General features: G+C 43.0%; 1 protein-coding gene across 4 annotated transcripts in view; it reads right to left on the bottom strand.

Moving 5' to 3' along the window:
• The window catches only part of nlgn1 (neuroligin 1), a 345,371-nt gene that overhangs the window by 272,564 nt on the left and 49,831 nt on the right, over window positions 1-22,976 (bottom strand). For all 4 annotated transcript variants that reach the window (XM_061780578.1, XM_061780580.1, XM_061780579.1 and 1 more), the window contains one exon: window positions 16,404-17,065. In XM_061780578.1, coding sequence (XP_061636562.1) covers window positions 16,404-16,932 — 529 coding nt within the window. In that variant the 5' untranslated portion in view covers window positions 16,933-17,065. The remainder of the gene's footprint in view (window positions 1-16,403; window positions 17,066-22,976) is intronic.

Genomic DNA, 22,976 nt, shown 5'->3' with positions numbered 1-22,976 from the left:
TTATTAGAAATGGGCATCATGCTCGTAACTTTGTCGGTCAAAACACGTTACGAGCAAGCGGCCACTCAATTTCATAACTGTAAACAAACAACGACCATCTTACGACGGCTATTTGGAATTGATGCAATAATCTCCAAAAAATAATCATAGAAGTATCAATCAATTGCTTCAGAAAGAGTACGAGACTTACATTTTTAAGTGTCGGTCATATTTTCGTTCGAGCGACTTTGACTTCTTCTTCTTTTCCTTTCGGCTTGTCCCTTTCCTGCATCCTTTCCTGCATCCTCCTCTCGAACACCAACTGCACTCATGTCTTCCTTCACGACTTCCATCAACCTTCTCTTTGGTCTTCCTCTAGCTCTCTTGCCTGGCAGCTCCATCCTTCTACCAATATACTCACTATTTCTCCTCTGGACGTGTCCAAACCATCAAAGTCTGCTCTCTCTAACTTTGTCTCCAAAACATCGAACCTCGGCTGTTCCTCTGATGAGCTCATTTCTAATTTTATCCAACATGGTCACTCCGAGAGCAAACCTCAACATCTTCATTTCCGCCACCTCCAGCTATGCTTCCTGTTGTCTCTTCAGTGCCCCTGTCTCTAATCCGTGCATCATGGCTGGCCTCACCACTGTTTTATAAACTATGCCCTTCATCCTAGCAGAGACTCTTCTGTCACATAACAGACCTTACACCTTCCTCCACCCGTTCCAACCTGCTTGGACCCGTTTCTATACTTCCTGACCACACTCACCATTGCTCTGGACGGTTGACCCTAAGTATCTAAGGTCCTCCACCCTTGCTATCTCTTCTCCCTGTAGCCTCACACTTCCCCCACTACCCCTCTCATTCATGCACATATATTCGGTCTTACTTCGACTAATCTTCATTCCTCTGGTTTCCAGTGCATGCCTCCATCTTTCTAACTGTTCCGCCACCTGCTCCCTGCAGATCACAATGTCATCTGCAAACATCATGGTCCACGGGGATTCCAGTCTAACCTTATCTGTCAGCCACTGACATCACCACTGCAAACAGGAAAGGGCTCAGGGCTGATCCCTGATGCAGTCCCACCTCCACCTTAAATTCGTCTGTCACACCTACAGCACACCTCACCGCTGTTCTGCTGCCCTCGTACATCTCCTGTATTATTCTAACATACTTCTCTGCCACTCCAGACTTCCGCATGCAGTACCACAGTTCATCTCTGGGTACTCTGTCATAGGCTTTCTCTAGATCTACAAAGACAAAATGTAGCACCTTCTGACCTTCTCTGTACTTTTCCATCAACATCCTCAAGGCAAATAATGCATCTGTGGTACTCTTTCTTGGCATGAAACCATACTCAGTTTTATTACAGTATGTCGATGACTTATTGATTGCCGCACCCACCAAAGAACAATGTGAGACTGATACGACTGCTTTGTTAAAACAACTTGCATCAGAAGGTCACAAGGCATCATTGTAAAAATTTCAGTTTGTGTCGTTTTTTATTACGTTTTTGGGACACATCCTCACTCCTCATGGAAAAACAGTCCCTCCAGCTTGAGTGCAGGCTATTGTCGATACGCTCAAAACACTCACTAAGAAACAAGTATATTTTTTGAGAATGTGCATTTACTGTAGACATTGCATCCAGAATTACTCTGCTGTGCACTCTCTCCCCCTGGACAGGTCACTCACTTCCTCATCACACGTCAAATGGACACCTGAAATGTGCTTTGGAGTCCTCCCCCAATCTTGGGATTCCAGATTCATCCAAGCCCTTTGTCCAGTTTGTGGACAAATGCCATGGTAACATGACTTCCGTGTTACTTCAGTTACTTCTCTCGTCAACTTGATCCAGTGGCGCGGAGTCTTCCTGCGTGCTTCCGCGTGGTGGCAGCCTGTGAACAGGCTTTGCTTGCTATGCGTGACTATGTGGGGTACGCTCCACTCACTTTCTATGTTCCTCACTGTGTAAGTTCTATCTTGCAGGAGCAACGCTCTTCACACTTGTCTGCTTCACGCTGGCTCCGATACAACATGGTATTGTTGGGACTTCGTCACGTAACGGTACAGTGTTGCAAAACTCTGAACCCTGCCACTCTCATGCCCCACCCGGATGAGGCGGAGCCACATTCTTGCGTTTCCGAGTTACAATATTTATGTACACCTCGTGTTGACCTCTCTAACACCCCATTGCAAAACCCAGATCTTTTACGCAGAGAGCTCTTCTTCGTGGGACCCTGATACGGGTTACTACCGCAGTGGCTTTGCTGTGGTTGATGACTTTGGCATCGTGTTTTCCTTACCGCTCTCTTTCACATGATTCGTTGCAAGCGGCTGAGTTGGTGGCACTCACTGAGGTTTGCCGCCGAGCGGAAGGTAGGTCTGTTACGATCTACACAGACTCCCGTTATGGTATTGCCGTGGTTCATGACTTTGGCGCCTCTGGCGCCACCGTAAATATTTGAAATTTGACGGCAAACCCATTCTTCACCATAACAAGGTTGCGGCTCTTCTCGATGCCATTCTGCTCCCTTCTGCCATCACGGTCTGCAAATGTACAGGACACTCCAACGTCTGACACGGTCTCTCAAGGGAATGCACGTGCAAATGCCACAGCCAAGACTGCATCACGCCTACGTCCTCCATCTTTCCACCTCGTCTGTGCTCATCACAACCCTAGCAGACCCCACCCACTCACCCAGCAGGCAGCACGCCCACCACCTCCATGACCATTCCAATGTAATGATGGACTTCATAGAATTCACACCGTGTGAGGGCAAGATTTCAAAATGGATTGACACAGTTCTGGCAAAACATGCATCTGCATCTACGGTGGCAAAAGCACTGTTGACTGAAATTAATCCCAGATGGGGAATTCTTGAAAAACTTTCTTCTGACAACGGCACACATTTTGTAAACGAAGTGATGACACAGCTTTCAGACAGGCTACAATTTGACCTCAACATTGGAGTTACCATCCCCAGTCTGGCGATGCAGTTGAGAAGGAAAATGGGATATTGTAAGCCAAATTGAGTAAGTGTTGTGAAGACACAAAATTAAACTGGATTAAGTGTCTACCAATTAATTGTGTTGATGTATATGAGGATGCGTGTGCGGCCTAGGCACAATTTGTCCCCTTTTGAGATCCTCTTTGCAGGCCCTCCAAATGTCGGACTGTAACCTCCAGGCTTGATGATGGACACACACCTTTGGGAGGACAACATGATCAGGTATTGCACGTCTTTGACTAACTTGCTCTCTGATGTCAGGGAACAAGTCAATTCAGCACTGCCAAGGGCTGCTGACAGACCCCTGCATGACATCAAACCCGGCGACTTCTGGCTGATTAAGAACCTCTGGCGGAAAACGTGGAGACATCAGTGCTGGCGAGGCCTTTCCAAGCCCACCTTGTGACCAACACTGGAGTGAAAGTTGCTGAAAGAGCTACGTGGGTTCACACGTCACAATGCAAGAATGTCCCAGCGCCTCCTATGGTCCCGACTCTTCCACTTCCCTCACCTTCCACGACGGATGGCTGGAAAGGTCGGCCTAATAAGGCTAAAAAATCACCTCTAAGAAAGAGGATTCACTGTAAGCATACACTTTTAGCTACAATCAGTGCTAGTAACTGACTGCACGTCGATAGGTCATAGAGGAGCAGAAGATAGGTCATAAATGCCAAGCAACGACCAATTATCTGTTGTCTGAACAGACCAGTGCACAGCATACACACACGCACAGTTGTGTAACTCGGCAGAAAAACCGAAGAAGATGATGACATTTCCCAGTTTCAAACCCCTCCTTGGTGGTTTGGCATTAATTGCTATAGTTATTGTGATTAAAATGTGTATTGTTGCTCCCACTTTGACAGTTGAAACAATTTTGCACCTTATGAGACGTGACAACTATGACGAGCTTCTTTGGTTACATGCGATCGCCACAACCTCTGCTAATTTCATTTCCTACAGTATGAATGTTTGATTTCTTAAAGTCCTTCATGTGGCACCCTCTCAAAATCGTTGTTATGTTTGTTCTATCATGTGGCATGCTGCTGCAAACCCGCATGTAGTGTCTTCCCCACATCTCAATTCGTCATCACTCTTTCCTTGCACCTTAACGTTTTTTGTCAGTCTACAATACCTTAATCAAACCGCCCTTGCTGAAAAAGGTTCTCCTATCCCCTACGTCAATGTGACCAAAAATGTGGATGGTTTTAAACCCACAAATGATTCTGGTATGGTCCCTTTTTTTGGTGGAATTCTGCTGTTTTGCTATGAACAATACCCTATTTGGCCAGTGTGTGTATGTTGGGAAGGTACCAAAATCTTATTGCAATCTCAATGTACAACCTCTCTCTCTAACTCCTCTCTGTATAATTTCCAAACTTTTCTTGGTACTACCTGCCTTCCCTATATGTCAGCCCCTGGCTGACATATAGGGAAGTCTGGCAGTCCCTGCCCTGGCTGGCAGCTCCTGGCAACATGTCCCCTTGGTTCACATTGCCTTTTGAGGTCATAGACTGGCTTTGTGGACACAGTGTCTACACTAGACTCGTTCCCGATTGGTCAGCTCGATGCGCCCCTATTGTTTAGACAGACCACTCTTACATTATCTCTGCCACACCCCGTTCCTGTCATCGCAGACAGGCCCAATTTAAAGAACACGATCCAGGTGTGGAGAACAGGTACCAAGGTATTGTACTCTCTCTTTCCTCAAATTGAGATGGGCAAGTTGATGTTTCAATATGAAACTCTTAAGTTATCGCTTTTCTAGTTTTGTTAACACTGCCCTGACCATTCTTGAGGCTTCACGTGCGGAAACTAATGCAATTCGTGAAGTAGCCCTCCAAAATTGCATTACACTTGATCTGCTATTGGCTTCTCACGGCAATGTTTGCACCCTCTTGAACCAAACCTGCTGCACATACATGCCTGACTGCTGGCGATACAGACGTTATAGCCAGTGGCATTAAAAATCTCACTATACTCCGCGATGTCATTGCCTACGAGGAGATGCTCGATTCGAGCTGGTTCACTGGACTTGGATGGAAGGCTTGGCTGTACCGCTTTGCACTTATGGTCTGTGTTGCTTTGCTTGTTCTCTTTGTCATGTCCTGTTGCCTGGTCCCTTTGGTGAACTCTTTAGTTTCTCACATGGTTGGCACAGCGTTTGTCCACTACTCACGAGTGACCTCTGATGGCCCACTGACGTCTCCTGCTAATAACCGACGTTGTTCTGACCTTTTCCCTCAAACCGACTGCTCGGATGAGAACAACAACATGACTGATGACCATGACTCATATTCCTCAGTCTAACTTTATTGCATGGCTGACTTACAACCCACTTATGAAGGATTTTCTTAAACCTAAGGTCTGAATTTCTGGATGATTGTGGTATTGTTTTGTTAATACATATTGTAGTGTTATATTGTTTTGATTGCTCCATACTATTTTACCGTTTTTGGTTACTTAGTGTTTAGTCATATTTAGTAACTTTTAGGTACTTAGTATGTAATACTGTTTAGTAATTTGGCTTTCATATGTGATTAATACTTGCTTCTTCTTTCTTACTTCCCATAAAGATAAGTTTGAGTGCAACTGGACAAAGATAATTGTGTGAGAATGATGTGGGAATGAGGGGTGTATTTCTTTTTACCTTTTCCTTTCTTTGCAAAGAGTTCTCTCTTTCTTGTAATAAAAACCCACAAAGACAAGATTGCTTCCTTACTTATTCTGTTGAAAAACGATTTGCCAAAACAACCAACTAGCCAAGCGGAACAGACCTTTGGTGGTCGTTGAAGCAAAAGCTGTGTGGGAGGAGTTTGGGGAGGCCATGGAGAACGGCTTCCGGACAGCTTTGAGGAAATTCTGGTCTACCATCCGGCGTCTCAGGAGGGGGAAGCAGTGCACCATCAACACTGTATATTGGGGATGGGGCACTACTGACCTCAACTCGGGACGTTATGAGTCAGTGGGTGGAATACTTCAAAGACCTCCTCAATTCTACAGACATGCCTTCCTATGAAGAAGGACAGTCTGAGGACTCTGGGCTCTCCTGTATCCGAGGTTGAGGTCACCGAGGTGGTTAAAAAGGTCCTTGGTGGCAGGGCCCCTGGATGAGATCTGCGGGGAGTTCCTAAAGGCTTTGGATGTTGGAGGGCTGTCCTGGTTGTCATGTTTCTGCAACATTGCGTGGACATCGAGGACAGTGCCACTGGATTAGCAAAAAGGGGTGGTGGTCCCCCTTTTTAAGAGGAGAAACCGGAGGGTGTGTTCCATCTACAAGGGGATCACACTCCTCAGCCTCCCTGGTATTTGGGGTAGCTGGAAAGGAGGGTCCATCTGAAAGTCGAATCTCAGATTCAAGAGGAGGAGTGTGGTTTTCGTCCTGGCCATGAAACAGTGGACCAGCTCTACACCCTTAGCAGCGTCCTGGAGGGTGCATGGGAGTTCCCGTGACAGTGACAATAAAGTTGTATTCTATTCTATACTATTCTATTCTAGTCTATTCTAGTCGATTCTATTCTGTTTGAGATATTTCCTCCTTTTTTTTTTTTTATTTACAAATGTTTGGTGTGTGTTTAGAGATGGTTGCTGTTAGTGAAATTTATTTCTCGACATTAGGCCATAAAGTCAGTTTGTCAAAATGTGTTTGCTCTGTAAAAATGTGTTTTTGGAGTAGATAAAGATGAAATATATAAATGTATGCACATACCATGTGGTAGGAAACATTTATTAAAAACCATTTCAAAATACCAGTCACCTTTAGGAACTGCATAAACTGCAGACAAATTTAAAGCACAATTTATCATTGTAACATTTATTTGACAGAAGATGGCATCTTGGAAATGTCAACAATTGTTGCGTCTGCCTACGACATAGCCAGCAGGGGGCAAGGGGTGATGACATGGCGATAATCAAGTGTCGTCCCAATTCAGCATATGTTATTTAACCAAAATAAAACGTGTAAAGCTAAGATATACATATTATTACCTGTAAATTTTCAAATTTTCTGTTTTGTAAAAATCGGAAAAAAATAAAATAAAATAGTAAAGCCCATTGTTATTAAGGGTGGATCGGTTCACAAAATCCACGGTTCGGTTCATATCTCAGTTTAGTATTGACGGTTTTCGGTTCGTTACGTTGTCTCTCATGAAAGTATTATTATGATTGCAATATTTTTTCATTAATCAGAAATATATCTTTGTATGTCTCTCTATGACAACGCCGTTTAGTGACAGGCAGAACAATTAAATGCTCTTCCATTGGATGGCAAAAGGTACAATAAAGCTCTGTATCCATCTGTTGCAATTGATACAACAAAATAAATCATAGCGCCCTACAAATATACCAGCAAGCCCAGATTTCACACTGAGTGACAAGATTTCAGTATTTATACTTTTTATTATTTAGTATTATTATTATTTATTATTAGTCTGATTGAATACTACAAATAATACAAATCCGGCCTCGCCTGTGTGGAGTTTGCATATTCTCCCCTGCGTGGGTTTTTTCCGGGTACTCCGGTTTCCTCCCACACCCCCAAAACAAGCATGGCAAGTTAATTGAAGACTCTAAATTGCCCGTAAGTGTGAATGTGTGTGCGAATGATTGTTTGTCTACAGTATATATGCCCTGCGATTGGCTGGCGACCAGTTCAGGGTGTACCCTGCCTGTCGCATAGTGACTTTCTTGTGTCATTTGATTGGTGAACTTGAGTCAAACATCACTGTGGTAATCATGGTGGATTGGAGCAACGGCACCCAATGCGGAAGTTGAAAATGAAAGACTAAAAATAGATCGCAATTATTGATAAATGAAAGTAGCAAGCAGCATGTAGATTATTAGTAAAAGGACCGTTTCTTCCTGACATAAATACTCGAGTAAAACTAAGAAGCATGTTTCATTAAAACTACTCTACAAGTACAATTTATCCAAAATGTTACTTGAGCAAATGTAACAGTAAATGTAGCACGTACGTATCACCTCTGATTCGCGCTACTGTACACTTCGTCTCAATAGTAAGTGAGAAATAACTAACTAAATAAATTAATTAACTTAAAAAATAAATAAATTAATTAAAAATAAGAGTTGCTCGTGCCGGACCGAACAGGACGCATGCAGTCCAAACCGCTCCATCCATCCATCCATCCATCCATTTTCTGAGCCGCTTCTCCTCACTAGGGTCGCGGGCGTGCTGGAGCCTATCCCAGCTGTCATCGGGCAGGAGGCGGGGTACACCCTGAACTGGTTGCCAGCCAATTGCAGGGCACATAGAAACCAACAACCATTCGCACTCACAGTCATGCCTACGGGCAATTTAGAGTCTCCAATTAATGCATGTTTTTGGGATGTGGGAGGAAACCGGAGTGCCCGGAGAAAACCCACGCAGGCACGGGGAGAACATGCAAACTCCACACAGGCGGGGCCAGGGATTGAACCCGGGTCCTCAGAACTGTGAGGCTGACGCTCTAACCAGTCAGACACCGTGCCGCCTGCTCCATCCCTAATTATGTATTGATAAAGATATAAATTAATAGTAAATAGTTATTTACTTGGATTTCTTCACTTGAAACCACAACATTTTAGTTGAATGTTATTTTTGATTAATTCTTGACTCCGGGAAAGCCAGTAATACGACTTCAGGTGTTGGGCATTATGTTGAGAGGTCACTGAAATTGAAAGAGTCCGCATTAAAGCACTTCATGATGAAGTGGATGGACCCTTCTCATTTTCATAACATTTGGTCTAATACATTTACTTTGACACAAAATGCAACATGACTTCCCATTTCAGTCGAACATCTGTTTGAAACCACTCACTCACTCTGACCAAGATTCAAGGTTTGACTTTGCGTTCTGTACTGAGTGTGCCCCACCAACACAAATACCAATATGCTTTTAAAAGTAAAATACTTTCAATAATCATACATTCTACCATTGTGCACATAGGGATGATAACAAAAAGCTTTGCTGTACCACACCTTTCTTTCTTTCTTTCTTTCTTTCTATATTGTTGTGCATATAATACATACCTCCTTTCCTACATATTTTCTTGCCAGGTTTTCTTGCACATTCCTTGGATATTCTTTTGACTGTAAAATGAATAGAAGACTAAAAAATAACGTGGATCCCTGGACACAAAATGCAGAGGTGTTGGCATGCAGACACATACACACACACACATTTTCCAATTAAGTGAAATTGTAATATGAAAAATAAATTAAAAAGACCATCTCATCAGGCTACAGGGCAAAAGCCTTGAGTACATATAAACTGTAGGAAGGTGGTACAGGAGTACAGTGCCCGACGGGCAAATGCGCTGCTAACAGCCATATGCTGCAAATGCAGGAATGACAAAAAACACACAAGCACATAAAACAGCGAAAGAAATGCTACAATCGCAGAAAACAAGAGCAAAGGAAAAATACTGCAGACACAAAAAAAAACCACACAAATCCCAAAACAACTGCAAGAGAAAAAAATGCTGCACATTCATGCTACACAATGGAAGTCTGCCAGGCCACTAAGGGGCGCGAAATCCGGGGCGGACCAGTCCTGCGAGACCAGGGGGTGCCTCTTATAGATGCTTAGATACACCAGCACCCTGTAGCAGCCCGACTAACCCACCTGCTTACGTGGCAGCCATGTTGGGGAGGTCGTCCTTCGTTTAGAAGGCAATGCGTGGAAACTGAAATTAGTTGTAACATGCTCATTTCTCAACCGATTTTCATGAGGGTTACTGTTTTTTTTCAACACCAAAGCGTATGCCATTAATACGCAACATTTGATAAAAAGAAATGTCCATTTCACATACAGTGGCACGGTGGACGACTGGTTCAAATCCAGCCTCGCCTGTGTGGAGTTTGCTTGTTCTCCCTGTGCCTGCGTGGGCTCCGGTTTCCTCCCACATCCCAAACAGATGCACGGTAGGTTCATTGAAAACTCTAAATTGCCCTTAGGTGTGAAGGCGAGTGTGAATGGTTGTTTGTTTATATGTGCTGTGTGATTGGCTGCTGTCCAGTTCAGGGTGTACCCCACCTCTTGCCCAAAGATAGATGAGAGAGGCTCTGGCACGCCCGTGACCCGAGTGAGGATAAGCAGTATGGGTAATGGATGAATATGAAACGGACTCCCAGTTCCCTTGTCATAATTGTACCCCGTTTAACTATATGCAGCACAATGTGCCAGCATCCTCTGTCTTTTGTTTTCTTGCCGTCCACACACGTGGAACGCGCTGATGACTTTGACCTCCCAAGATTTCCGTAGTGTGGCGTGACATTGCAGCATTTCTCTTTTGGGATTTGTGTGTATTTTGTTGTGTTTGCAGCATTTTTCTTTTGCTGTTGTTTTCTGTGATTGCAGCATTTTTATCCTGCAGCATTTTTCTTTTGCTGTTGTTCTCTGGTAGTGCAGCGTTTTTTAATTTTATTGAATTTTTCATATGGCCGTTTGCAGCACATTTGCCCCTGTCGGCGACCATGCAGGTGGCCAAATATTTCAGAGAAGTGAATGGTGGAAGAGCTCGTTGGCAGTGGTTACGCTCATGCTTTAGGAGCCAGGATTTTTGGAGTCATTCTATTTTTTTGTCAAAATTCCACAATGGATAGACGCTCTAAAGTTTGGTTACAGTACAGTGGTGATTGTAGTTCTAAAGTTCTAACAACTGATTTGAAGTAATTTCAAAGTACCGTAATTTCGCACCCCCAAAGTTGACCTAAAAATTCTGGAAAACCCTTCTACATATGTATAATGCATTTTTACAATGCATGATTTTGCTTCTACAGCATATGATCAAAACGAAGTATTATCTGTATTTTGTTAGTTTTTTTCAAAAAAATTATTCTGAAGTTAAGCACTATATTTGAACACGTAATACTTTTTTTATTTACTTGCTCATACTTTGAAATTGTCATATTGGAATGAAAGTGTAGCCTACACCTTTTTCATAACATCTAGGTGGCGGTGGCATGTTAGAATGAAAGTGTACAGATTTTTCATATCCTCGAGGTGGTGGTGGTGGCCTGTTAGAATGAAAGTGTAGAGATTTTTCATAACCTCTAGGTGGCGGTGGCATATTAGACTGAAAATGTACAGCTTTCTCATAACCTCTAGGTGGCAGTGGCATATTGGAATGAAAGTGTACAGAGTCAGCATATCATACATGTACAAGCTCCCAACGTATCTAACTATACCTCATTTCAAATGATTCACTGTCTGTGTTTGGATTTATGCCTTTTATTGTATTTTCCCGAAAGAAAAATGGTGGGAACACTCAAAGCGAATCCTGATTGTCAAGACAAATACTTCCTAAAATACAACCACTGACCTCTACTTTTGAAATACAGTGTTACATATTGATAAATTATTCCTTTAAGTTATAAAAGTAGTTTTTGTTTGTGGCCACCATTTTTGTGTGTGCAAAGCATTCTGGGACTGATGACATATAATGGTTGCTGTTTGTCACCTTACATTGCTGCCATCTCTTATCTTAAAAAGCAAAGCAAATTTAGTTATACAGCAAATTTCATACATACGGTAACATAATGTGCTTTACATGATTAAGAACATCTTAGAAATGAATAGAAAATAAAAAGCTGCTTAAAAACATTTAAAAACAAAGAGAAAAAATAAAAACAACAGTTACGTACATTAGTTAAATGTTGAAATTTGTATTGCACACTTGTATTGTAAACCGTCATCCATTGCAATGAATTAAAAAAAACAAAAAACATTGTTGCCCTCTGCCAAACTAATGGCTTTCGCAAACCCATCAACAGCTTAGCTAAATGCACAGAAGCTTTCCCTCACATTGAAAATAAATTTTCTGGTTTTAATAGCGCCGCCACGTCGAGTCTCTATCTATCTATATCTATCTATCTACCTATCATCTATCTATCTACCTATCTATCTACAGAAATATATATATATATATTTGCACACATATACAGTATATACACATCTATACATAAATACAGTGGGTATGGAAAGTATTCAGACCCCCTTAAATTTTTCACTCTTTGTTATATTGGAGCCATTTGCTAACCTGTTTTTCCTCAATGTACACACAGCACCCCATATTGTCAGAAAAAGATGGAATTGTTGAAAACTTTGCAGATTTATTAAAAAAGAAAAACTTAAATATCACATGTTCTCCCCGTGCCTGCGTGGGTTTTCTCCGGGTACTCTGATTTCCTCCCACATCCCAAAAACATGCATGGTAGGTTAATTGAACATTCTAAATTGCCCGTAGGTGTGAATGTGAGTGCGAATGGTTGTTTGTCTTCTATATGTACAGGCTCACTAACCCCCTAATTAGATAGCTCCAGAAGTCTTCACTGCAGATAAATCCAATGAATGTGCTTGTTATTTTAGTGAAAAAATACAATCCATCAGGTTAAATATCAGCACAATAATAAATTGATGCTACATCTGAAGCCACCCAGGAAATCTCTATTACCATGTCAGAATTTGATCCAGTTAACGAAAAAAATGTTGCAAAAGCGGTTCGGCAACTGAAACCATCAACGAGCTGACTCGACTCAATACCATCTGACTTTTTCAAAACTATTGTGAAATCTGTGCTAGCTGATTTGCACAAAATAATCAATTGCTCACTTCAGTCAGGCAAGCTCTTATAGCTGGCATTAAGCCTCTTCTAAAAAATAGAACACTAGACGCTTCCAGTCAATGATGGTGGAGTGGTAGACTCGCCTGACTTTGGTGCTGTCAGCGTGGCTTCAGTTCCCACTTAGTAACGGTGTGAATGTGAGTGTGAGTGTGAATGGTTGTCGGTGTCTATATGTGCCCTGCGGCTGACTGGCGACCAGTTCAGGGTGTAGTCCGCCTTTCCCCCGAAGTCGCTGGCTCCGGAGCCCCGCGACCCTAACCAGGATAAGCGATGTTGAAAATGGATGGCTAGACGCTTCCATGTTAGCAAGCTATGGACCCATCTCAAACCTCTCCTTCATACAGAAGATTGTCTCGAAAGTTATTTTTAATCAACTCAGCAATTTCTTGAACTTAGATGGACTTTTTGACAAATTTCAATCAGGTTTCCAAACTCATCACCATCAGCTCTTATCAAAGTGCTAGGTGATATAAGGTTGAATACTAATTTAGGGAAGGTGTCAATTCTGGTCTTGTTGGTTCTCAGCTTTTGATACAGTAGATTATAATATACTGTTGAACAGGTTGGAAACGTGGGTAGGACTACATGTAACAGTCCTTAAATGGTTAAGGTCCTACCTGGAGGAAAGGAGTTACTTTCTAACCATTGAAAGTGTTCAATCTCAACGAATGGCAATGACCTATGGGGTCCCTCAAGGGTCAGTTCTTGGACCCCTCCTGTTCAGCCTGTATGTGGTACCCTTGGGTCAAATTCTTCAATTTCTCATTCTTTAATTTTGATGCATAGCTATGCAGATGACACACAGTTATATCTAGCAGTGTCTCCAGATAACTACAGTTCTATTGAGGTGTTGTGTCATTGTCTTAAAACCACAACAAAACTTCAGTAAAGAAGAGGATTACTCTTTGTAAATACCTGGAGTCACTCTCTTTAATGTCTGAAACCTTGCTGTGCTTATTTGCAATTTCTAAAACAGCCGTCTACCAGCTGAAGAACATATCTAGAGTGAAGACTTGCATGTGCCAAGCAGACCAGTGGAAGCTCATCCATGCTTTTATCTCAAGTAGACTTGACTACTGTAATGGTCTTCTTACCTGACTTCCCCAAAAGAGCATTTAACAGCTGCAGTTCATTCAGAGTGCTGCAGCTCAGGTTCTGACCAGAACAAAGAGGTCAGAACATATTACATCAATTCTAAAGTCTCTACACTGGCTCCCAGTCACCTTTTGAAAGGATTTCTGCTACTGGTCTATAAATCACTGAATGGTTTAGGTCCTGAATACATGAAAGAAATACTCATGGAATATAAATCCAGTCGTGCTCTGAGATCTACAAACTCAGGTCAGATAGTGGACCAGAGTCCAAAGGAAACATGGTGAAGCAGTATTTAGCTGTTATGCTGCACACAAATGGAATAAGTTGCTAACAGAAGTGACATCAGGCCCCAAATGTGAATGTTTTTAAGCCCAGGTTAAAAACTCCTCTTTATTCTCATGCTTTTTAGAGCATTTCCACTTTTAAATGATCTTTCTTGCACTGTACACTGTTTTATTCATTCATGAATTCATTTTCCGTACCACTTATCCTCACTAGGGATAATGACCAGTGCTGGAGCCTCACCCAGCTGACTCTGGGTGAGAGGCGGGGTACACACTGAACTGGTCGCCAGCCAATCGCAGGGCACCTTTAAACAAATAATCATTCACACTCACATTAGAGCTTTCAATCAACCTACCATGCATGTTTTTGGGATGTGGGAGGAAACTAGAGGACCTGGAGAAAACCCACAAAGGCACGGGGATAACGTGTAAACTCCACCCAGGCGAGGCTGGATTTGAACCCGGTCTTCAGAACTGTGAGGCAGATGTGCTCACCAGTCGACCACCGTGCTACGTTTTTATTTTGTTTATTTTTATTTTCAATGTATGTCACCTGTTTTTATGTTTTTTGTAAATTTTTTAAATGCTTTTAATCGCGTAAAGCACATTGAGTTACCTTGTGTATGAAACACACTGTCACACACAGTCATACATTTGCTTTGCTTTACATCAAAACTTAACTATAACTAACTAACTTAACTATTCAGAATCTATAATGTGCCGGTGGATGAAAAAGCAAAGCTTGTGTACCCAGCGCATGTTCAAATGATGTCAGCGAGACTAACACTCTTGCTTTTAATCTCACCCAAGTCCTCTCTTTAGAAATCTACTTCTTCCTTAACTATTACACTATCTTTTTATGGTTTCATAAATATGGTAAAGTACTAAGTGTACATTGTTCACCACAGTATCCACTTAGAGCTGTGCATGTCCAATTTGCGATCTAGCTATACAATGAATGAATGGCAAGCTGATTGATGGACACTCGTCAAAACACGGACCACAATTACTCTGTTAAACGTGACATCGTTTTTGACGGAGATAGTGAAGGTTTATTTTACCTGATGACTCCAGTGAACACAGTCAACAGCGAAAATGAAAGGAGATCTTTCTACTACAGCATGCTCTCTTTCTCAGTAGGCTTTGCCTAGCAGCAGCTAAGACGCCACCAAAAAATTACCAACTTGAGCTTCTTCACACCTGTCATTCTCATCTCCATTTTCACTGGAGGTTAATTCCTCTCTCTCCTCATGTCTTTAATCACACGCTGGCTCCAACTGAAAACGCTGAACAGCTGTCATCGCTGCTGCGGCTGCTACTGTAGCCAATGCTATAAACACCGGCAAAACTGGGCATACCATCTTTTGACGTCACTACCCAGCGACGCAAACAACGATGACGACCAATGTTAAAATAATGTTTCGTAAAAATGTATAAACCTGGAAATGATTTTCGAAAATTGTATCTTATTGTTTCGTTACTTACATCGAAAGAGATCATATAAACCAAACGTCATCACAATCAAGAGTTCTTTTTAAGAATTCTAGAAGAGTGGAAAAACAATGTCCATTGGAAGTTACTTTGAAGTGTGCAGAAATATTTTAAGCAGAAAAGCTTTGGCAGTGTACTTTTGCCTAGCATTGCTATGTTTCAGTGCCATGCCCATTCATTATCTGATCATTGTCTGTAGCCATGTGGATGACTGAGCAGAAATGTTGGTTCTTTAAGTAGGCTGGTTTAATTTTAGTAGGTTTCTAATTCCAGTTTTTGTAGCCATTTGGAAAAATTTTTTGAATTCAGCTCTTCAATTTCTTTAAACTCTGAAGTCGACAGACTGTGTTTGACAAGAAGCACTAATATTTAGACAGTTACGTCAGCTTCTCACGCCAGCTGCTAATTGCCATGTGCTTGTCAAAAAGGCACAGTGTTAAATGTGGTAACTGTATTATTGTACTTCCGATTAATTTCATTTTATACTGTATTGACAGTGACAGTTAATATTAAAACGTGTGACGTCTTATCAGCAAAGCAAAGTTTATCACCCCCTATAAACTGCCAAAAACTGGCATACAATGCGAACATAATCTGCTAAGTATAACTGTAAAATATTGCAACAGAATAAAGCAAGTTGTTGACAATGGAAAAGTGAGGCAGAGATGGTGAAGGAAAAATAAATTTGAATTAATGTTTCTTCCACTCACACAGTTATATACTAAATACATGCTTATTAAACATGCTCAAGTTCATGCGATCTACTGAGAGACAGACACAGAAACAAAATTGGACTCTCACACACATACAATAACACATTGACTCTGAACTCTTAATTAAGTTGCAGATTCATTTTACTGACACGCTCCACTATGCCTCCAACCATTTTTCCCTCAGCCCATTGATTACCACTCACCATCTTCTGTGGGCACATAGATGTTAAGGTAGAGGCAGTCCTCACTCTGGTCCTGGAGATATGCAGATACCACTTCAATGCTGTTGGTGAACCACACTGGCAGCATCACATCAGGAAGGCGGCCCTCCACAATGTTCTGGGGGCACACTGGGGCAAAGTGTGTTGCATTGCGGATATCCGGCCATGGCACTGAAGGCTCAGGGGGCTGAAAGCGGTGCTCGCCTGTGGGTGGGGCAGCAAATGGGACACCAAGAAACTGTATAACAGGGCCCAAGATCTCATTGTTCAACTCCTTCTTGATTCCACGAAGCTTGCCATTGGTGGTCGAAACCACTGGGTCATTTTCATCAAGTTTCTCAGCCTCCACGGCACACATGTGGATTAGCAGTATTAGCAGCCATAGAAAGGACCACAATTTGCCACTGCCTGCGTGATGCTCTAAACCTATATATCGCATTTTCTTGCTGCATGTATAAGAAGGCTGAAGTAGGAGACGTCCATTCCTTAGATGTTGCCTCCACATAGCCATAACTCTAAACTATTTTTTTGCTGTGAATTTGAATATAGTCCAAGTAGTAAAATTGTTTCCTTTTTTCTATTTCTGGCTGAGATGATAGAAGACGACAGTTCAGAATACCAAAAGAGATTGTTTAATCCAGTCCCTGCAAAAAAAAAAAAAAAAGTGCAACAATTAGTACCCAGATGAAAATAAATGGGGGGCTTCACACATAATTCTCAAGAATCAGATTTATAATTTGTAATAAAAATATTACAAGTATTTATAATTCACAAACATTATTATAATGTTTAATCATTCTGTACATCGACTGACTGGCCATAACATCATGAGCACTTACACATGATTACAAGAGCTGTATCAAAGGTTCTGCTCATGCAAGGATAATAATACTCAGTTGTAATCCCCACTTTCAAGAGGTTTTAATTTAACAATATTGCATTAGAAGTATAGTTTATTATTGTGAATGTAGTGTGTGATGGTGCTGCACTACACCCCGGCTTGGGAACTAACTTAATACATGTACCGGTGTTACATATTCAGGATACAACTTGTTTTTACCTGCAATGCGGCACACTTACTGACAAAATTGCAATCACATCACAGGTACATTGAATAAAAATGTTGATTATTTCACAGGATTACATTTTTAATGCGGGGAGAGAGAGGCCGGTTGTTGGTATGAGCCCTCGCCTGCTTTCAAACTAGTGGGCCGAGCAACCTTTATGAATGGTCACAACGTAGCTAACTAGACAGCAGGGAAACAAGGCCATTGGATGGCTGTCTTGGCTTCCCAAAATGGGCCGGTTCAAAAGCGAGGGAATGGATCACTGGAAGGCATTCATTTTGTATAACATTTACAAAAGAAAAGTGTGAGCTATCAAAGTCATTCGGACTGCTGGTGACTTCGGCTATGGAGGACCTCGCGAGCTACCCCAGGAGACCGCACCTTGTAAGTAAATATTTCAATACCCCCTTCACAAATCACCCACTACGTTACTATTTAAAGAACATTTTACCAATACCAGTTAAATTTTCTACCGGAAATAAAAATTGACATCGCGTATCGACATCTTCATATCATAATATCGTGTGTGTGTGTATGTTTGTGTGTATGTGTGCATGTGTGTAAACCTCAATTGTCCTCTTTTTTCCGTTTCACTCATCACAAACACCAGTGTTTGGCCCAAGTGGAAAGGTTTAATTTAAGCTGGAATTTTGTTATGAAGCTAGTAAATGGAACGATGCACAAGCAAGCACCCCCTTTTTTTGTCCTACAGGTCAAAGTTTCTAGCTAGAAATACCATCCCTCCACCATTTTGACGCTTTGCAGTTACAGATTAACCCAGACTCGCCAGTCAGGATGGTGCCAAGCTGGCCGTGTTGACACAGAGGGATTGAGTAGGCAGAGGCGCTCAGATGCGACACTGTTCACCATATTTGGTCAAGTTCAAGGAACACTCCCAGGTCCACCCAGAATTCTGCATCGTATACGCCCAAATATTTAGTGCCCTAATAAACTGATGTCGGGGAAAAAACAGAACTGCCACTTTGAATTTGACCCGTAAGCAGCTGCTTGACACAACATTGCAATATACCACTTTGAATACAATGCAACATGTCCTGACCCTCATTGTTCCTGCTCAAGATTATTGGGAGCTAGACCGGTCGCTTATCAGCATCACACATCAGACCAATAAAAACTACCACAAACTTGGCATCAGAACACAGCGTTTTGGTCTGCTCTGACGGCTTAACGAGGTGAGGTTTTGATTCGCGTTTTTGTATGCCTGGCGGCCGCTGTGTGTGTGACTGTTACCTGAATAATGGGGGGCCGAGTACCGATCCCTGCGGGTCTCCGCAAGTGACATTATAATACTCTGAAGTCACATTACCATGAATTATACGGTGCGTCCTAGCCGAGAGATAAGCTCTAAATCAAGAAAGTGCTGGGCTTGTAATACAGAGTGTTGTTGTCGCTTGGCTTCAGGGCGTTATGTTCTTGGGTGTAATTGTGTGAGCACTGTGTTACTTACTTATAACAGCCGTATGGTTAGAAACGGCGTCAACGAGTCGACGTGCGTAATGAGAGACAAGCGCACACCAGGAGGGCTTGCAGGGAAGCGATAGATCCCTCAACGAATGAACAAAGTTATCTCTGGTTAAGCTCCCACGTTAGTCCATCCATCCATCCATCCATTTTCTAGCGCTTATCTGAGGTCGGGTCACGGGGGCAGTAACTTTAGCAGGGACGCCCAGACTTCCCTCTCCCCAGCCACTTCATCCAGCTCTTCTGTGGGGATCCCGAGGCATTCCCGGGCCAGCCGTAGGATGTAGTCTCTCCACCGTGTCCTGGGTCATCCCCGGGGTCTCCTCCCAGTGGTACGTGCCCGGAACACCTTACCAGGGAGGCGTCCGGGAGGCATACGAATCAGATGCCCCAGCCACCTCATCTGGCTCCTCTCGATGTGGAGGAGCAGCGGCTCTACTCTGGGATCCTCCCGGATGACCGAGCTTCTCATCCTATCTCTAAGGGAGAGCCCGGACACCCTGCGGAGGAAACTCATTTCGGTCGCTTGTATCCGGCATCTTGTTCTTTCAGTCACGACCCACAGCTCATGACCATAGGTGAGGGTAGGAACGTAGGGTAGGACCGGTAAATAGAGACCTTCGCCTTCCGGGTTAGCTCCTTCTTTACCACAACGGATCGATACAAAGTCCGCATCACTGCAGACGCTGCACCGATCCGCCTGTCGATCTCCCGTTCCATTCGTCCCTCACTCGTGAACAAGACCCCAAGATACTTGAACTCCTCCACTTGAACTCCTCCACTTGAACTCCATCTCATCCCCGACCTGGAGAGGGAACGCCACCCTTTTCCGACTGAGGACCATGGTCTCAGATTTGGAGGTGCTGATTCTCATCCCAGCCGCTTCACACTCAGCTGCGAACTGCTCCAGTGAGAGTTGGAGGTCACGGCTTGATGAAGCCAACAGAACTACATCATCTGCAAAAAGAAGAGATGTAATACTGAGGCCACCAAACCGGACCCCCTCTACGCCTCGGCTGCGCCTAGAAATTCTGTCCATAAAAGTTATGAACAGAATCGGTGACAAAGGGCAGCCTGGGCGGAGTCCAACCCTCGCCGGAAACGAGTCCGACTTACTGCCGGATATGCGGTCCAAACTCTGACTCCGGTCGTACAGGGACCGAATAGCCCTTATCAGGGGGCTCGGTACCCCATACTCCCGAAGCACCCCCCACAGGACACTCAGAGGGACACGGTCGAACACCTTCTCCAAGTCCACAAAACACATGTAGACTGGTTGGGCGAACTCCCATGCACCCTCGAGGACCCTGCTAAGAGTGTAGAGCTGGTCCATTGTTCCACAGCCAGGACGAAAACCACACTGCTCCTCCTGAATCTGAGATTCAACTTCCCGATGGACCCTCCTCTCCAGCACTCCTGAATAGACCTTACCAGGGAGACTGAGGAGTGTGATCCCCTGTAGTTGGAACACACCCTCCGGCCCCCCTTCTTAAAAAGGGGGACCACCACCCCAGTCTGCCAATCCAGAGGCACTGTCCCCGATGTCCATGCGATGTTGCAGAGGCGTGTCAACCAGGACAGCCCTACAACATCCAGAGCTTTGAGGAACTCCGGGCGAATCTCATCCACCCCCGGGGCCTTGCCACCGAGAAGCTTTTTAACCACCTCGGTGACCTCAACCCCAGAGATAGTAGAGCCCGCCTCAGAGAACCCAGACTCTGCTCCCTCATGGGAAGGCATGTCTGTGGAATTGAGGAGGTCTTCGAAGTATTCTCCCCACCGGCTCACAACGTCCTGAGTCGAGGTCAGCAGCGCCCCATCCCCACTGTCTGGGGCGTGAAGCCCCAGACAACTTAGCTCCTAGGATCATTAGGACACACAAACCCCTCCACCACGATAAGGTGACGGCTCAAGGAGGGGTCCCACGTTAGTTATCAACTTAAAAGCATGAGGTTAATACAGCAAATTAGACTTATTACAGGAATTAAATTAAATTTGTGATAGAAGATTGCTTTGCCATTGGGAGTGGATAAAGTAAAGTGGGGAATCTCCAAGTTACTAACTTTCACTTTTATTTTGAAGGCAAGTGCCAACAGACCGGATAGAGTTATGTAAGAAGGGGTGGCTTGATGAAGGGGCCTGAACTGGGATAAGACTTTGATGCTGTATGCCGCCCCAAGTGTACAACTTAGTGGAAAATTTAATAACTGCTGGTTGAAAATTGGATCAGTGTACTACACATTTAAAGCACATACATTTGTGATGATTAATGGGGAAAAGGAGTCATGAGAAGGTGCTAATCCGTATTCCGCACTATGCAAAACGACTTTTCGAGTTTAGCTTTGAGAATAACTTATTATTTTTTTCTGATTGTTTCCCCCTAGATTCAGTGCTGAAAGGAAGGAGGTGGACCCTATTGGTCTTTCAGGATTGTACTGTGAAGCAATTTTCAAGCAAACATCAAAGAGTGCAGGTTTTTTCAAGTAATTCGAGATTAATCATAGAATTTAAAATAGTTGATACAGTTTACATTAAATTATTTTGTATATGGTTGATCAATTTAGACAAATTGTATTTAATTTAATTAAAACTATATTTTTAAGCTTATGCTGCCGACAATACAGAGCAAAGCAAATTGAGGCATTTGTATAGTCAATACTTTAATAGTTCTGTTTTATTTTGAATGGATTCACATTCCAGCATTTATTAATTCCTGACAAGGTGGTCATGACACGTAATATTTTAATCCCCCCACCCAAAAAAAACAAAACGATATTTAGTGACAACTGAAGGGGGAAAAGCTATTGGAGATTTAGATAACACAATAGGTCAATGGATAATGAGGTTTGCAGTTGAATTTAACGTGACGTGACGGGAATGAATAACAAAATAATAATGAAAGAAATGGTCTCTTCAGGCGGCATGGTGGTCTGCCTCACAGTTCTGAGGACCGGGGTTCAATCCGGCCTCGCCTCTGTGGAGTTTGCATGTTCTCCCCGTGCCTGCGTTGGTTTTCTCCGGGAACTCCGGTTTCTTCCCACGTCCCAAAAACATGCATGGTAGGTTAATTGAAGACTCTAAATTGCCCATAGGTGTGAATGTGTGCGCGAATGGTTGTTCGTTTATATGTGCCCTGCGATAGGCTGGCAACCAGTTCAGTGTGTACCCCGCCTCCTGCCCGATGATAGCTGGGATAGGCTCCAGCACTCCCGCCACCCTTGTGAGGATAAGCAGCTCTGAAAATGTATGGATGGATGGATAGATGGTCTATTCACGGCAATGTTTCAATTAACATATGGTCCCAATAAATTGGTAAGGTGAAAGAGTAGTCAGGGCCGGGCGAAGTCAATGTGGCGCCTGTCAGATTTCGCTTATCCGCAGGACTAATCGGGATAAATGTCCTGACCGACTCTCTGTTTAAAGGGTCAAGCCGCCCCTTCTGTTTCCTTGCCGTCTCCAACGACGCACGCGCAAGAAGACGGGAGCTTTTAAGCCGGTGTCGAGATGAATTCGCCTAGGCGTGCTAACTGCATTTAGTTTTACGGAGCCAATCCGATCTGCTCTCACTTATCACCCCTTGTTGAGTAACCGCACCGAGTGAAAGGGTAATAATGTGAGTACTCCGTTTTTACAGCAGCTTCATCCCTATAAATCGTATGCACTTGTTATTGACCTAGTAAATTTAACAATCCTTGTTAGGACCGTACGGATTTGTTTTTGTATTAAGCCGAAGTGATATAGATTAGTTACTTTTTGGGATAGTGATACGACCCGGTGTTATTGGTATTGTCGACGTTCAATCACTTATAAGAGGTTGAGTGATAAAAATGAGACAACTTCTCATTATAAGAATGACAAAGATAGAATAAAATTAAAGCAAGGTTTTTATTTCAGTGATTATTTAAGGTTAAAATGATAATATGACAGTAAGGGTTTGTAATATAAAATAAACAATAAGAATAACAAAAATGAAAAGAAGTGGAAGTAGTTTAAAAGTAATAAATCA

Source organism: Phyllopteryx taeniolatus, chromosome 7 (assembly GCF_024500385.1).
Source record: "Phyllopteryx taeniolatus isolate TA_2022b chromosome 7, UOR_Ptae_1.2, whole genome shotgun sequence".
In the NCBI taxonomy this organism is placed as follows: domain Eukaryota; kingdom Metazoa; phylum Chordata; class Actinopteri; order Syngnathiformes; family Syngnathidae; genus Phyllopteryx; species Phyllopteryx taeniolatus.
This window is presented reverse-complemented; position numbering and strand designations above follow the sequence as displayed.